Genomic DNA, 18849 nt, shown 5'->3' on the forward strand with positions numbered 1-18849 from the left:
TAATCGGAGTAATAAATTGATTTTGACTGAATGTGCCTGTTCTTTAAGCTTGTCAGACGAGAAGATTATTGTCATTATTGATTATTTCAGATTCCACGATTATTCGGCATTTTTGTTTTGTGGTTGAGATCCAGACAAAACGTTTCCTTTAAAGGTAAGTTTTATCTCGGTAATTATTTTAACATACCTAATAGTAATAGTGAGTGCACATAATAATCACCTGTTCACTCCCAACCAAGTTAGATAAAAAAGATATTGAAGTTTGCAGCCTTGAGATGGAGTATGGCAAGGAGTATGGAGTTAAATAAATTATTATATTCCTAAACAGTATTTCATTTATAGGTTTTAATGCTTTAAAGTCTAATAATACATTTTCGTTGTCAACAAAATAATCTAAAAAAACTACGAAGGTATCTTATTATAAACTTAAAAGATTAAGATTCGGTTCAAATATACAAATTTTAAATTTTTGGCGCCAGTATATAGGTATGAAAGCAACCTACTATATCGATAATGCGCTCATAGTTCGGGTTAGACGCCAAAGGTCGCGCCACTAACACAGTCTTCGAAAATTAACGTTGATCGGTCTCTCTCACTTTAGTTATTACTGTTCTCTATGGTACGCCCTAATTGGCACTTATAAAGTTTGAATATTTGTCATGGCAACGATTTTCTTTAAACGAAACAATAATTATAATAGAATTATTATTATCTCCTAAATGGCTTTACTGAAGAAACCAGAAGCTTCAGGCATAGGAACATGATATATCGTTGGAAAGCAGCAATTTTATTAGTCTCCTGATTTTTTAAATAATATGCATAGGGTTGAATTTATAATAACAAAGATTTGAACAATTTTATAACAAACGGAAATATTTTTTTGATCTCCCTGTTTGATACCCAATCGGCTGATTTGACAGGTCGAATATTGTCGACTTTCTTTAACCTATAAACACATCTTCTTTAACCTTTCAACATGCCGAATTTATGATTTAACCAACGCTTATTAAGATCATATATTTTTGTCAATTTTACACATATTTTATTTTTTATCTCGAAAACTATAAGAGATAGGTGTAGGTTAATATAACAGAAAAATTATGGAGGTATGAAAGTAGTTTGGGAAAATCTAATAATATACCGGGTGTTTTGACGGCCGTTTAAAATAGGTAACAAAGATGCTACCACTTTTAGTATGAAGCGGCAACACTGTAATGCTGAAAATAATTTAGACAGATGGAACAGGTCCTTTTATACAAAAATCCAAATTTTTAAAACAATCCTATTACGGGTGCTCCATAAACGTCTAACGTACCATGGCCGTGAATCACTCTGTATAGCATTATTTTGTATAGAGTTACACTATCGGACAAAAGTAGATCAACAAAGTTCATTTTTATTCATGTTTGATTAAAAAAAATTATTAGGTTGTGATTTTCGGCTATGTTTACTAACACATTATCCTTACACTATTACTGTAGTACTATTTTAGTACTAGTACTATTTTGATGTACTTTTAATCAGTTTAAAAATGGTAAATAATATTGATTATAAAAATTGATAAGAATGGGAGCGACAAAAGTAGAGCAACAAATTGTATTCAACAAATTTTATTGTGTCTTATTTCAACAAAAAATATTTAACACATTTAAGAACAATAATAATTGAAAGTCATACATTAGTAATTGATAGAATATACATTATTATTAATAACTTGCTGACAACGCCGCGGCATTGAAGCAATCAACTTCTAAATGACATTTTCGGGAAGATTTGTCCAAACTTCATTAATTTTATCTATCAAGGATTGTTTATTTGGAAACATTTGGGTACAAATACGACGCGCGACGTTCTACTTCTTTCCAGAGATTTTCGATGGGGTTAAGGTCTAGGGATTGTGCTGGCCATTGCAAAACTCGAACGTCATTTTCCCTAAACCAGGTTTTGGATCGCTGTCCTGTTGGAAAATAAAACACAGTGGCATTTCCCATTCTGCATAAGGAAGCATGACATTCTGCATGATATCCCTATAAACAAATCGGTCCATCGTGTCATTAATAAAGTGTATAGGGCCTATCCCATTCTATGAGAAACAACCCCATAAAAATACACTGCCTTTACCGTGTTTAATTGTAGGTGTTACGTATTTAGGATTACACCTTGTATTGACTGGTCGCCTCACACGTCTCATTCCATCAGAATTGAATATTTTGTAGCGCGTTTCATCACTGAACAAAACTTTTTTCCAGTCATTGATGGTCCAGTTTAAATGCCGACGTGCGAATGCCAACCTTGCTGCTCTATTTCTTTCCGAAACTAACGGCTTTTTGGCTGGACGTCTACTAAATAACTTTGCATCTACTAATCTTCTTTGTACTGTTCGTATACCAACCGTAATTTCTGGAATTTCGGCAATAATTCCATGTGCGAACTTCCAAGCATCGTTTTAAGCAATTCTTTTGATGCGTCTGTCGGTCATTACTGTTGTTTTCTTTGGCCTTCCCAATTTTGGCAACTTTTCTAAGTGTCCCCTGTCATTACACGATGAAATTATTTTAGATACACTGTACCGGGGTAACACAAACTGTCTTAAAATATCGGCTTGTTTGTTACCTTCCATGAATGCATTCACAACTCTTCGCTTCAAGTCTTTTGAATTTGGAATTCCTCTTGGCATGACTAATCCAGCATAGAAATGTTTAAAAAAAACATAAAATAAACCTCGCACAATTATTTTGGCCTTTACTTTTGCTAAAACCCTTCTTTGGAGTGAATTATTTGAATGTTGCTCTACTTTTGACGCATTACTATTAAGCATATAAAACTAAATGTCAAAATAAATTCATTTGTTTTGTTAGTAAAAATTCTTGTTGTCATGGATACTCATAGCCTACTTCGTAGTTTTTAAATTTATTGTATTTGTATACATTATCATGCATGTATAATTAAAAAATCGCGATTTGCAAATATTTCTTGAAGTGTTGCTCTACTTTTGTCCGATAGTGTATATCAATTGTAATTTAATTGAAATATATTTACCGGCGGCTGCGGCCACAGCTACCTTGCCTGCAAATGTATCCACACTATAATTTTGCTTGACTACCTCGTAAATTGCAAATCGTGTCGTCGAATATGTTAGTTGTCGAAGAAGTGAAGCTGATAAACCATTGTATAATGCTAAAAAGCCTAAAAATGCAAAATATTCGTATATTAGTAACGTTAACTTATAACTAGGGACTAATTGTCATTTTTATGATCTGTTATTATACGAAGATTATTAAATGAAGATCGCTGTCATTTTATATGTAAAATTATATGGAAAATGTCATCGGTCATCATTTCCAAGCCAACTGGACGCCATTTTTTTTTCGATCATACGGTATAAGAGGTGCCACAAAAATTACCGTTTAAAACCGTGCCGTTTTTAAATATCTATTAGGGGGTACTAAATTTAAGTATACAGGGTCTGTCATAAAGTCGTTTCACACAAAGTTTCGTTTTTTAAATGGAACCCCTTGTATATTATTGCATAAATCGGTTCTTTCTTCAATTCTAAGCAAGAATAGAGATACACAGACACTGTGTGTCTCAAACCAACCGTTTTCGAGTTATGGACTTTTAAAAATATCACTTAAACAATTCAATTTAATTAATTTCGATGTGTTCGGTTTCATTTAACGATTTTGATTTAATTTTCAAGTTAGCGTTTATAGATGTACCGGGTGTCCCACTAAGAATAGCTCTCGGCTGTATCTCGAAAAGTATTAGCCGTAGGGTTTACGGAAAAAAATATTTATAACTATAGGGGCTATGATAAATTGCTGGAAATTACTTTCAAGTTTGTAGAACGACCGCTAGAGGGCGCAACTGCAACAAAAAATATGAAAATGGAGTTTTGAAAAACGCCCCCTAGCGTCTACGTTCAAAAGCTTATTATTATTGTTTATATGGTGCAATATAGAGTAAGAAGCGCTCTTTTAAACGTGCCCTCGCTTGTTGGATTCCGATCATCCAGTCCAGAGTTATTAATATTTAAATAAAAACAGATTTAACCTTCCCCCACCACTTCATTTTGGTAGATAGGGGAAAATGGCTTTAACAAAAAATATTCAAAATTTATTGAAGATTATAAAGCTATTACTTATAGTACACCTTCTCTAGGCAAAATTGTGTAAAAACTCCATTTTCTTATTTTTTGTTGGAGTTGCGCCACCTAGCGGTCGTTCTACAAACTTGAAAATAATTTGCAGCAATTTCCATTAGCCTCTTTAGTTACAAATATTTTTTTCCGCAGCCCCTACGGCTAATACTTTCCGAGATAAAGCCGAGAGCTATTCTTAGTGGGACACCCTGTATAAAATGAGATTATATCAAGTCTGAAAATTACAAAATTTTAACATTTCAAAATGAAAACTTCATAATTCGGAAATTGTTGAATTTTGCTTAATATATAAACAAGGATATTATATAGTTTAGTATTACAAACATCGATTTTTGTAAAAGGTTAACCTCTAACAACTAAACAAATATGTATGTTTTTATACATATTTGTATCTGTCAACATCTAATAGTTAGTGTGGCATTGTGTGGCACCTCTAAAGTATGATATCCGGTAAGTGAGACCTTTATTTTGGTTTCCCCTCCAATTGTCCGATTTGTAGGTATTTGATATCTTCGTAGTATCTTTTTCTATGAGATATTATCGATTGGTACATCTCATATTCTCACCCAGAATGTCTTTCGCAAAAAAATATTTTTTTTATCACAAGTAATTACAATAGACATGGCCCTGATTAACCCATAATTCATAAAAGACCCTGTAGAATGTAGAATGTAGAATGGTATGGGAGGGGATTAATCACCGCGACCTTACAGATCTATTGTGTCCTCGTTCTTGAGTTTTAACCTATCGTGCAGTCTCGGGGCTTTAAATTGTGGCGAAATAAACACAAGGAAAACCAAATATTTACCTATTGGTGCAGAATTATCTAGCGTACACCTAGAAAATGAAGAGATAGAAGCCTGCAATGAGTACACCTACCTAGATTAGGTTAGGTTAGGTTGCTGGGGTTTGGGATCATGTTTGATCCCTCACTCGGAGGCCTTGGGCCCATTGCGATACCACTGTATTGTTGTACCCATAATCAAGGGTTGTACCAAACCTTCCTCTCATTCTTTCTTTGCGTTAAAGCACTTCCAGCTCTTTGCAAAGTTCCCGATGTCGCTGATGTTGGCTTCTGCTGTTTCCTCTAGTCCCTCCAAAAAACCTTGCCCTAAAGTTTTAAAGCGTCGGTATTCCAGTGCCAGACAGTGGCACAGCAGGTGTTCTAGAACATTGCAGCCATCCGATAGCCTTAAAAATCGTCGGATGTCTAGTTCCTCTGAAAACAAAACTACACCTACCTAGGAGTGATATTTGATACAACAGCTAAAGATGATAAAGAAATAAAAAAAAAGAATATCACAATCTAAAAGAATAATTGGCTGTCTGAATGGAGTATTTTGGAGTAATGAAATAGGAAAAAAATGAAAGATCAATATATACGAGACCCTGGTAAAGAGCAGTCTACTCTATGGTGCAGAGACTTGGCGAATAACGGAAGCCAACCGAAGAAAACTGGAAGCGGTAGAAATGGATGCCTATAGAAGAACCTTAGGAATTTCTCAAAGAGAGTCCGAAAGAAAGAAATCCGAGAGATAGGAATAGAGGGATTTTTGGCAATCGACATCGAACGCCAACAACTTATGTAGTACGGATATGTCCAGAGGATGGATGACACCCGACTTCCAACACAAATTATGCAATGGATACCCCAACATCGGAGAAAACGTGGAAGACCCAAGAAGACTTGGAAGGAGGGCGTAACAAGAGCAATGAGTGCCAGAAACCTAAGCGAGGGACAATTGAACGATCGTAGGACGTGGAAATTAGGCATCGGACAACGTCGCAAGATGTTTTAGACCTATATACTGTATTTTCTTCTAGTTTTCATCTAGTAAGAATTATCTTTAAAATGAATTAAATAAACCCGCCACCAAAAATATATGTAGACATTATTTTTAATACCCTACCTTGTTTTTTAACAATATGAACAGTCAACTGTACAAGGGACAATTTTCCTTCCTGATGGGTCTGAAGAAGGACCTTTAAAAGATCCAGTGGATGAGTGCAGCATGCCGCTCCTGCCGAGGCTAAGCCTCCAAAGTACCATCTTGCTAATCGTTTTTCCCTGAGAGATTTGTCTGTCATGGTTATGGTTTATGTTGAGTATTTTAATCTGGAACAAAATTTTTTTATAAATTATTTATCACAACGAGCAACCATATACAGAGAAAGAAATGTGTAGATTAGCTTGAATATATTTATTTATTTAAAAAAAAACATAAGGCTATTTTTATGGAATATATTTATAAATATAAAAAATAGAATTTTTGAAAAACACAAACTATAATGTGAAGGAAGCAACCTTTATGCGAATATATTCATTACGTAATAATAAAATTATCTTTAAAGATATGTAATCAGTAATTAAGTTTATCGTCATATTATCTGATTTTATTTAATATGATTAAATAACTTAATTCCCCCTTTTTATATTGCGGGAGGAAACTCTATTATCTATTATATTGTCGTATAGTATACCGTGTGCGTCTCAAAAGTGGCTCACCCCCTGTAAGTTTTTTATTTTTTCAGATAAAAAAACGAGATTTGGTACGTTACTATATGACATAAATTAGGATTAATTGACGTATTTAATTATTTTCGGTCATTTCCTGTCTCACCGGAAATGACTACAACTATTCATTTTTAAATGGCACCGTCGGTATTTTTTTACTTTATTCGATAGAAAATGACATTCTGAATAGAATGGCATATCATCTGTCAACCTTTGATATTCTTGCTTAATAAAAATTATATTTTCAATTTCAATCTAGAGTGCCATAGCTATACTAGAAACACACATTTTTAATCAAGGAGCCTTGGAAAAATAGGTTTGATCGTCTAATGTTTTTAGTGTCTTGTCCTGGCCGGTTAGAAGATGGCCAAATCGTATTTTTAATCATATCTCAATTTTCTCAAATGGGACGAGGGTGGCTCTTTAGCATATTTGGAAAAAGCATTTTTTACGAATAATTTGATACCACACACTTGGTATTTCGAGTCAAATTGTCGTTATGAACCGCATGTGATAATTTCAAATAAACCATATGCGAAAATGTCAAAAGTTGACATATGATATGTCATTTCTTTTCAGAGTGTTCGAGAGGTGTCTCACTATTGGAATTACATGTACATTTTCTTGGCAGTCGCTGGCAGTCATTGGCAGTCTTACGGCAGTCACCTATATAACTACATGGCAGTCATAGGCAGTATTCTTCGCAACCATTGGCAGTCGCTTGCCAGTAACATGATATTTTGGCAGTACATGTACATTTTTCACCCAAGTGAGACACCCCTCGAGAGTGTTATTTTCTATCGAATAAAGTAAAGAAATACCAAGGGCGCCATTTAAAAATCTAAAGTTGTAGTCATTTCCGGTGAAACAGGAAGTGATCGAAAACAATTGAATACCGTCAATTAATCCTAATTTATGTCATATACTAACACACCAACTTTCGTGTTTTTAACTAATAAAATAAAAAAGTTATAGGGGTGAGCCACTTTTGAGACGCACCCGGTATACTGAATTCATGATTTATTAAAATTAAGAATTCAACCATTCTGAATTAAAACCATTTATGCACAATGAATTTTAATATTGATACTCTAGAGCCTAAATCTTAAATGAAAACATAGATGTCATGATATGATTGATGTCCGATCCAGGGATGTTACAAAACTGTTTTTTTTTTTAATAAATTGAAGCTGATGCTATTGTTCTTTATAAGTAACAGCTTAAAATCAGAAGTTTTTGACGTTTTTGTTGATTTTACCGTTAAACAACCAAATTATGCAAAATATATAATTACCAAACATTTTTATATAGATAATAAAATTTTAATGAAATTCCAAGAAAAAATTCAGTAGTTCGGGTACTATATAAGCCTGGACTCGAGCCTGGTAAAATTTCATATCTATTATTTTTTCATTTGTCATTTTCATACTTATTATTTTTTGAAAGCACTTACTGTTGCCAACTCTGTTATTACCAAATAACAGTTATGAAATTAACAGACGTCACAAACATGTACAAGAAATAGTAAGTATACGTTGTACAATAGTTATAAAAAATAAACAAAAAAACTTAAAAATCAATAACGCACCACTAACCATACACAAACCATATAAAAAATATTTCCTGGTTTGTAGGAGACAGAATTAAAGTTATTTAGTAATTTTCATATAATCACAAAATTCAAATTCATTACATGGGTATATTATTTTACAGTGTTGTAGTAATAGATTCCAGTTTACCACAATATGTAATGCGATATCTGTCTTATTAGTTAATCTATAAATTGTATATCAAAATAAAAAACATTAGTGATATATTATATTATTTGGAAATTATGAAACTACTGTGGGATTAACGACCCAATAGACGTCATCGTGCTCACATAAATTTAAAAAAATAAAGTTTTTCAATTTGTGTAATAATTCTCTATACATATACAGGCTGTCAAAAAAATAATGTATCTAACTTCAGTGGGTGATTTTGAACTTATTTTGGGGACACTCTGACTCTGTAAAACTCTCTATATGTTTAAAAAATGCTCTAAATTAAGCTACATATGCTCACAAAATTTCATTTCAATACAAGGTGGAGCCTCCGCGTCGTATAAAGAGTCTTATGTGGCTACATTTTATTAAGTATTTCTTTAGATTAAATTTCGCATTCTGATAATAAATCCAGGGATCCCGATCCCGAAAATTGGAAACGTCAGAGGTCCGTATGCTCATCCTACTTCGGTGTGTGATTCTACAGATAAAAATAAAACAAAAAGTTCCTATATACGCCCTAAAATGCTTCCCAAAGAAGTTACAGCCCTCCAAAGGGTAAATAAAAATACTATATTTTGTTTATATAATTTATTTTAGGGGGGCCCAAATAAAAAGTAATGTAGAATATGCTTTTTATGGCGCCATTTTTAACCCAAAAGCCTAATACACTACTCACAACAATTATAGCATAAAGTAACAAAATAACGAAGATGTCATTTAAAAATCCAAAGTTGTAGTCATTTCCGGTGAAACAGGAAGTGACCGAAAACAATTGCATATGTCAATCAATCCTAATTTATGTCATATGAAATGACTTACCAAATCTCGTTTTTTCATCTTAAAAAATAAAAAAAAAAGTTATAGCAGGGGTTAGCCGCTTTTAAAACACACCCGTTATAAAAAAATCAGCTTGCTAAAACTATTCCCTATCATATCAGTTATTTTACTCTACAACGTCAAGTCATAACAGAGGGATATCTTGGTTAATATAATTAAGATAATAATAATCTTACTAAACCAATAAAAAAATTAAATAAAAATTCTATACGCCAATAAATAGGTATCGCATATATATTATAAGTAAACTTAGCAAATTAGCATATACCAGTATAAAAATATTATAAATAGATTATATTTATTCTATAATATCTACTAATAATTAAAGTTAAAACTAACCGTAAAATATATTTGCCAAATTTATAAATTAATATTTATAGATATAAAAAACAAATGCATATTATTAATATTATGTACCTTTCATTACTGGCGGTTAAATTTAGAAAAGCGCACTGTCACAAATCTATAAAAAACCCTTTATGCATGCTTTATGCTGCCAACATTTACAACTCGTAAAATATTTATGATTTTTGAACCATATAATTTGAAGACAGGTACTACATCCTACAGATACAATAATTTTCACTGTTTCTATTCATAGATATCACGTATATTCTCACACAAAACTGATAAGTATTAAAAAATTAAATATTTATTTAAAGCAAATTGTACTATTCCTGCCATAAATTTATAATCCATGCTAATTTCAACACTGATGTGCACTGTATGTACAGATGGTTGGAATTTGAATAATTTGAATGTTTCAATATTACCTGATATTACATAACTTATTATAACAGCTTTATTAACAGCATAACAATATTAATGATATTAATTAATAAAATATATTTATTTATTGTAATAATACTAATAATTAAAAATTAAAAAAAGTTAATTTAAACTATTCAAGTGATAATAGAAATTTTATAAAATGTGGTTTAAAATTATTTAAATTTAGTATAAATCCTTATTTATTATTAAAAAAAATCAAAATTATTGCCCCCTATCGTAATGCGATACACTTAAATTTTAAGATCATCCAATTTACCTGAGTTGTCAAGTGTCCTACTCTTGTTGATAATGACCGATTTAAAAATAAAAAAATAGCTCTTTTTACATAAAATGTTCGATCGTACCTGTACCGACGCACTTTTTAAACACAGTTAATTAATATTTCTGTATTTCTTCAAATGAACTGAACGATTTATTTGAAATATATCTGCAAAATCGAATGTCAAATATTTTTGATAACGTTTGGCAACATAGCACTACAGTGGTCCCGCTTCTCAATGTCATTATTTTTTTTAGGTTAAAGGGCAAAAACGTGTTTTTATAAATAATGCGTTATTTAAATTAAAGCACTTACCAAATGGTCTAAATTCCCTTCGTTTGGCACTGATTTTATGGCAGGTAAATTATATAAGGTAGAACTAAATAACTAATAAGTAATAGGAACTTTCGATGTTACGCGATGCCATTTTTACACTAAATTAATGTTGCATTGATAAGTACACATACAAATTCCAATGTTATTTATCAAGGTTACGTTAAACAGTCTTTGGTTAAACTTTGATGTTTTACTGAAGGGGGCAATGGTATTTTTTTAAATATTGCTTATATTTCGGTTACCTTGAACGCTGTATTCAGACTGTTTATTGATTTTTCTGTATGTAACATGGACCAATAAAATTTTCGGAGAAGCGTTAACCATATTTTAGGGCCAAAATTTTCAATTTAATTTACTGTAAATATCCTCAAAAAGTTATCATGACATTGAAAAGCTTTTTTGTCAATCAAAAATATCAAATTATACACGTCCAAAACATTTGGCATTGCATGATAATTAAACCAATCAAAGTTCAGTGAAGGTCATAGCACATCCTGTTTTTATTTATTAAATTTTGACACATTTTTCTTTCTTGCTTTTAGATGAGGGGAGAACCCCAGAATGGCTTCTCTGTCGGATCCACGAATTTCTAATCCTGTATTATCTTCATTAAAAATCCAGAGCAACGATAGAATTATCTTTATTAGAGAAAATGCCTTAGCCGACTCTAATTTTATTATTACTCATTTACTAAAACAGTTTTTCTATGAAAAAAGTAGAGTATGCTTTCTGACTTTACACAATACTTTGGATCATTATCAGAATGTTGGAAAGAAACTTGGGTACGATTTGAAAGAAGCTATTGAATGTAACAATATTAAAATAGTTGATCCGCTGGCTGATATAGTTGAAGGTATCGGAAAAGAAATAGAGGTAAAATTAACATAAGCTCTTACATAGACGCAAGACACAAAAACTACAAGCCAATTTTGTACCAGCAAGACTTCATACTTCATTATAATTTAAATACCAATTAGAAAGATTCTAAATATAGAGAGTGATTTTCCAATAACACTTTTTTCAGAAATTGATCCCACACTTCGATTAGTATCATAAATTAAGCTCTTTTTTATTTAAAAAAAATTACATGGTATGTCCAGAATGCAGGGTTGTACATCATATACAACACAAAGTATTGTAGCTAAACGATTAGATTTTTGCAAATTGCAGTTTTGGGTTGTTTGAAGGACTATTAGAACTACAATTTAAAAATAAGTTTACAAGATACAGAGTTTCCCAAATAAGTAAAAAAATATTATAGTTGTACTTTTTTAAATGGAACAACCTGTATATTACTCTATTTTTAGATTCTACAATTGAAATAAAAGTTACATTAATTATGGTTTATCACACTTAAACCTTACCGTTTTTGAAATATTTTCAATTTTGTGAAATTGCAGTAAAAAATTTAAGGCTTCATTTCTCCAAGGGTATCAAAGTTTTTAATACTAAATATTTACTGAAGATTATATTGTTGCCATAATAAGAATTATATTACCTTATACAGAGTGTCCAAAAATTTATATTAAATAATTACTAGCTTTAAAGCGCAATAACTTGTTTAATTTAAATGGAACACCTTCTATATTTTACGTGTATCAGATGCATAATTTAATTATCTATCAAATTGTATTATACCATTTTTCACAAGCATCTCTTCAAGTTTTCAAAGAAAATGCATTTTCTAAAGTTTTCGTCGAAAATGCATTTTCTTCGAAAACTTGAAGAGATAGATAAAAGATAGTATAGTACAATTTGATAGACAATTAAATTGTGCATCTGATTCTCGTAAAATATACAGGGTGTTTTATTTAAATTAAACAAGTTATTGCGGTTTAAAGCTAGTAATTATTTAATATAAATTTTAGACACTCTGTATAAGGTAGTATTTTGTTTATTATTGCAACACAATATCTGATCAATAAATAAACTCATTAAATATTTAGTATTAAAAACTTTGATACCCCCTGGAGAAATGAAGCCTTAACATTTTTACTGCGATTTCATCAAATAGAAAATATTTCAAAAACGGTAAGGTTTAAGTGTGATAAACCTTAATCAAATTTACCTTTATTTCAATCGTAGAATCTAAAAATAGAATAATATACAGGGTGTTCCATTTAAAAAATACAACAACTATAATATTTTTTTACTTACTATAGACACTCTGTATCTGGTAAAAATATTTTTAAATTGTAGCTCTAATAGTCCTTCAACGAACCCAAAACTTACAATTTATAAAAATAATCGTTTAGATACAATAATCCGTGTCAACCCGTGTCCCGAGAACAACCCTGTATATAATACATGATACATCATTGTATCATCAACAGTTTTTTTTTAATTGCAATCTTTATGTTATATCATACTGTACCAAATTTCAAATTGATTCCAATTTGATTGCTGACAATACCCTAAATGAAACTGGAAATTGTTTTGAGCATTTATTATTAGAAGCGGCTCGTGAATTATTTTTGTTCTTCAATTTTTAGTACATAAAGGCTGTCCTTTTTCATACTAGAAATGACGTCATTATTTGATCATGTAAAGTGTAACTTAAAAATATCATCGTGCACTCTATTATACAGGGTGTCAGAAAAATAACTCACCTGATATCACGTGATATGAAGTAAAACAGATAAAATTTAAAAAACGTTCTTATGAACATATGCCCTAAAATGCTTCCCTGCGAAGTTACAGCCCTTCATAGTATTTATAGCCATCACATGAAATTACTTATCCATTGGGATAAAAAGTACCTACCACCTACCCTAATGGAACTGGAATCTTTCGGAACTGTTACGGATGTTTGTACTATCGCCATTCGCTTTGGCATTAAAATGTGTGTAAGAGTACCAAATTTGAAGAAAAACGTTTTACCAATGTTATACTTAAAAATAAAATATATTATTTTGTTTACGTTTTTGATGGCGTATGTTCATAGGAACTTTTTGTTTCATTTTGCCCTGTAAGGACCAGTAGCCACTGATATTTACTTTGTCAGAAATTAGCCTATACTCCTGTCTAAGGTTTCCAATTTTCGGGATCGGGATCCCGTTTTGAAATACCGGGATAAGAACCTATAATCCCGGAATCCCTGGATTTATTATCGGAATGAGAAATTTAATCTAAAGAGATACTTAATAAAATGTAGCCACATACATACAGGGTGGCGCCTCTTATACGACGCGGAGGCTCCGAGAAGAACGACACCTTGTATTGAAATGAAATTTTGTGAGCATATGTAGTTTATTTTAGAGCATTTTTTAAACATATAGAGAGTTTTACAGAGTGTCCACAAAATAAGTTACACATCAAAGTTGTATTTTTTAACGAAACAACCTATATATTAACTGATTTTTGGATTCTAGCAGAAAAATAATGATGAGTTTCATTAGAGAAGTATATGACTAACATGTAAGGTTTTTGACATATTTAATGTTTTCTGAAAATGAAGAACAAATTTTAAATTTCAATAAAAACTACCTAAATTGGCATTTACCTAGTATAGCCTAATATGTAATTAAAATAACTATTGTTCTTTAAATAAAACTAAAACTTGACCGAAAAAGTTATACGGGGTGAGACAAAATTAATATTGAACATTGGTCAGCTTTAAAAGCAAGTTACACTTTTATTTTAAATGGAACACCCAGTATTTTATTCAGATATGCGGTGAAGAAGAAAGGAAGCATTTTGAGCATTTGATTTCATCTAGCTAATTTTTGTCACGTAATTATACGTTTATAACTAGTTTTAATTCTATTATAACAATTAAAATATGTTTTAAACGTGTCTTATTTTAAAAATATTTTAGTTTTTGTTAAATTAACGAAAGGTATATCACAGTCTCTAAAGATTTTATCAATTAATATGATCTACTGATGCAAAATCATCAAAATGAAAATATCTAGAAAAATATTCGTCGAAGGGGTAGGCTATTAACCTTAATAGTATTTTGAAGATAAATATATGAATTTTCCATTGAATATCGGAATAATATACTGGGTTTTCTATTTAAAATAAAGGGGTAACTGCTTTTAAAAGTGACCATTGTTCAATATTAATTTTGTCCCACCCTGTATAACTTTAAGGATCAAATTTTAATTTGGTTTCATATATAATGGTTATTTTAATTAACTAAATATCGGACTATACAGGGTAAATTACAACTTAGGTAAGTGTTGTTGAAATTTAAAAAGTATTCTTCATTTTCACAAAATGTGAAATATGTCAAAAACCGTACATTTTAGGGATATTATACCTTTTTCTAGAATCCGAAAATCAATTAATATATAGGGTGTTCCATTACTAAAAATCCAACTTTGATACGTAACTTTTTTGGGGGACACCCTGTAGATTTTTCTATATTTTTAAAAAATGCTCTAAATTAACCTACATCTGCTCCCAAAATTTCACTTTGATATAAATTACCGTTCTCCTTGAAGTCTCCCTCCGAGTCGTATGAGAGGTGTCACCCTGTATATCAAAAAGAAATTGAGAAAAAAGCGTTATTAAATTAAACAAAACAAAGTAATATTCATATTTAGCAAGTAAAAAAATACCAATTCTTGTTGCAAAAAAAAAGAAAATAGGTATAGCAAACATTGACGTTCTGCTTAGTATAAATAAAATGACCTTTGAAATAATTCAAAAAATATTTTCAACAAATTCTCCACACTATAAATGTCATTTTTATAGGTATAAAAATGAAAAATTTGGACTTACGTCATTTGATCTACATTTTCAGGATAGTCATAAAAAAATTGAGCTGTCATTTGAAAAATAAATGTCAGTGAAGTCATATCTTAAATTTGGGACTGTATAAAATTTCTTGCATCAAAAAGAGGGCAATTTAAAAAACTAACCTACATATCCAAGCATATTTCAAAAAAAATATCTCGATTTACTCAATTTATTCCAAATTACACCAATTCAGCAGAATTTTACAGCATTAGGTATAATTCAGCAGAATTTTACACCACAGAATTTTAGCATTAGGTATAATGCTGGTGCAAAATAACATTGTGATTTAAGCTGTCATATACAGGGTGGTCCGAATTGTATTTTTCCGGAAACATCGACAGCATATTCTGTAGATAAAAATAAGTAAACAAGTTTATCTACATTTATCTCCTAAATTGCTTCGTTTCGGAGATCAGGGTGTGGAAATTTCAATTTTATTTCGATTTTTTCCAAATAATTTATAAATTAACATCAATATTTGAATGAGAATTGGTGCCTTGGTGTTTGTTGACATGAGAAATTTCGATGTCAATATGACTTCTACTTATAGGAGGCTCCATCTACATGTTTTTTAACTGTTTTGAAGAGTAATAACTTTTCGTCCGTACCTGTATAAAACGACTGAATGAAAAAATATACAGTTGTGACATTTTTTACGTAGAAAAGGGCTCTTAGTAAAATTCGCTACGAGCAACCATTTTCAAGATATTTGGAGTCGAAATAGTCAATACATGTCATTCTTAACAAAAAATAAACATGTTGACTAGATATTATTGGACTGAAATTATAAATTTGAGATTTTTTTTTAATTTTGATGAGACAGAGGGGTTTTTTTGATGAGAGATAGAGGAGTTTATAGAGCGCGTCAACAGCGAGGGTTTTTTAGCGCTCAATAATAAAGCTTTAGGTAATGTGAAGTTATTTTAAATTATTAGAAATTAAAGTTTTTTTGTTATGTTGATGCTGTCTAAGAATTCCATAACTTTATTAATCTTCGAAATGTTAAAAGGCGCGAAAATATTCTCATAGGTAACAACATTAAAGAATCAAGACCTATTGGAGGCAACAGGTAAGCATTCAAAAAGAATGTGTCTCATTGACATGGGGGAGAAATTGGATACTATGGGATATTAGGAATGTTTTGTTGGGAGGAAAATAGGTGGTATCTTATATTAATTGAACGTTGGTATTTAGGATGAACAGTACCTATACCTTTCACTGTCTTGTAAGTTGAAGAACTTGCCATTTTGATAATAGATGATAATAGTTTCTGTTGAACCTTTGGCAACAAAAACATTTCAAATTTATTTTTCACTCTAATAACTATCTAATCAACATGTTTAATTTTTGTCCATGTATTGACTATTTTGATTCCAAATATCATGAGAACTGTTGCTCGTAATGATTTTTACCAAGAGACTTTTTTACGCAAAACACGGCGCAAAATTTTTTTTTTCCAGTCACTAGTTAATGCAGGTACGGATGAAAATTTATTGATATTCGAGAGAGTTAAAAAAACATGTAGGTGGCACCCACTGGGCAAATAGGAGCCATATTGATATCAAAATCGCATTTTTATATTAAAAAACACCCAGATATCCAAATATCGATGTTAGTTCAAACATTATTTGTAAAAAATCGAAATAAAAATGAAACTTCTACACCCTGTATCTCGGAAACGAAGCATTTTTAGACGTGACTGTATACGATTATTTATAATTTTAATTTTTTATAATTTCAAAATACAGGGTATATTCTGCAGATAAAAATTAGTAATGAAGTTCGTTTAAAGTATGTCCTAGAATTATTAGTTTCAGAGATACAGTTTTTTTGTAGTTTTATATTATTTAAGTTTTATATTTATTTCAATTTTTTCCAAATAATTTATGAAATAACTTCAATATTTGAATGAAAATTGGTGTCTGTGAGTTTTTTGATACGAGAAATTTGATTTTGATGTCAATATGTCTTCTATTTGTAGGGGGCGCCACCTACATTTGTTTTTAACTGGTTTGAAGAGTAATAACTTTTCGTCCGTACCTGTATAAAGCTACTGAGTAAAAAAATATACATTTACGACGATTTTTACGTAAAAAGGTCTTTTGATAAAAATCGCTATGAGTAATGGTTCTCGAGATATTTGGAATCGAAATTATCCATACCAGTCGTCATTGACATAAATTAAAAATAGCTAAATAGTTATTAGACTCAAATCATAAATTTGAAATGTTTTTCTGCCAATGTTTTATGATTAATTTAAAAAAATTATAATTTCTGAAATTTATTATTTCAGTCAAATACCTATCTACTCAACGTGTTTATCTTTTGTCAATAATGACATGAATTGACTGTTTCCATTCTAAATATCTTGAGAACGGTTGCTCGTAGCGATTTTTACCAAGAGACATTTTTTACGTAAAAAGTCACGGAAATGTATATTTTTTCACTCAGTAGTTTTATACAGGTACGGACGAAAAGTTATTACTCTTCAAAACAGTTAAAACATATGTAGGTCGCGCCCCCTACAAATAGGAATCATATTGACATTAAAATCAAATTCATCACGCCAAAAAACTCCCAGACACCAATTTTCATGCAAATATTGACGTTACTTCAGAAATTATCGGGAAAAAATCGAAATAAAAATGAAATTTCTACACCGGCCTGTATCTCCGAAACTAAGCATTTTAGAAGATACATTTACACGAACTTTTTTACTTATTTTTATCTGCTGAATATGCTGCCGAAGTTTCCGGAATACAGTTCGGATTTATAATTTTTAACTCTATGGTTCGGACCACCCTGTATATGAAAACTTCATTAATATAATAAAAATTTCCGAAATATTCATTAATATATATTTTGTTATAGGAAAGTTTTGAAGAGTCACAAATGCTAAAGTGTTTGTTTCTCTCAATAAAGAAACATATCGACAACTATTGCTCTTTGAAGGACTGTCCAGTATACCTAGTGATCGATGACGTTAGCCATTTTCTAGACTTAGCAATAGATTTGTCCCAGATAATTAGCTTTATCAACTACTGCATTAATTTAACGAACAATGATAATATTTCTGTTGTGATTAATGCACATGTTGGATCAAAGAATGACGAAATTGTAGCCAAAAGTGTTCAGCATATATGCGATGTTTTTGTTGAAATATCGCAATTAAAAACCGGTAAAAGTACAGACATAACTGGGTTAATGACCATACAAAGAGGTGATAGTATAAACAATTATCACTACAGGACATTTGACAGAGGTGTCAAGACTTTCCACCCTGGAGAAACCATATACAACTTGTATAAATAAGCCTTAACATATTGGTTCTTTATATTTTTACAAAAGAACTTTTGCAAAAAATGTTAATTTTAAATATTTTAAACAACATGTTTGGAGAATTCGTGTTTAGTTAAAATAAAGTTTTACATATACA

General features: G+C 30.8%; 2 protein-coding genes across 7 annotated transcripts in view; one reads left to right on the forward strand and one right to left on the reverse strand.

Annotated features, from left to right (window-relative positions):
- The window catches only part of LOC115881786 (mitochondrial dicarboxylate carrier), an 81047-nt gene extending 69999 nt beyond the window's left edge, over positions 1-11048 (reverse strand). For 3 of the 5 annotated variants that reach the window (XM_030899440.1, XM_030899439.1, XM_030899443.1), the window contains exons 1-3: positions 10910-11048; positions 6073-6278; positions 3040-3186 (exon numbers count right to left, since the gene is read on the reverse strand). In XM_030899440.1, the coding sequence (XP_030755300.1) occupies positions 3040-3186; positions 6073-6250 (325 nt within the window). In that variant the 5' untranslated portion in view covers positions 6251-6278; positions 10910-11048. Of the gene's footprint in view, positions 1-3039; positions 3187-6072; positions 6279-9697; positions 9759-10328; positions 10415-10909 lie in introns of those variants that run through there. The other 2 variants (XM_030899441.1, XM_030899442.1) reach the window with 2 other exon arrangements.
- On the forward strand, positions 10540-18849 carry LOC115881788 (elongator complex protein 6-like). 2 transcript variants are annotated; one of them, XM_030899444.1, is made up of 3 exons: positions 10540-10690; positions 11210-11540; positions 18285-18849. In XM_030899444.1, the coding sequence occupies exons 2-3, from the start codon at positions 11229-11231 to the stop codon at positions 18723-18725; spliced, it is 753 nt and encodes a 250-aa protein (XP_030755304.1). In that variant the 5' UTR covers positions 10540-10690; positions 11210-11228; the 3' UTR covers positions 18726-18849. The 2 variants fall into 2 exon arrangements, with proteins under 2 accessions (XP_030755304.1, XP_030755305.1); XM_030899445.1 differs by lacking the exon at positions 10540-10690 and adding an exon at positions 11057-11148 and having other exon boundaries at positions 18285-18847.

The sequence above is a fragment of the Sitophilus oryzae genome, unplaced genomic scaffold (genome assembly GCF_002938485.1).
Source record: "Sitophilus oryzae breed Bouriz unplaced genomic scaffold, Soryzae_2.0 scaffold_1740_pilon_pilon, whole genome shotgun sequence".
Classification (NCBI taxonomy): domain Eukaryota; kingdom Metazoa; phylum Arthropoda; class Insecta; order Coleoptera; family Curculionidae; genus Sitophilus; species Sitophilus oryzae.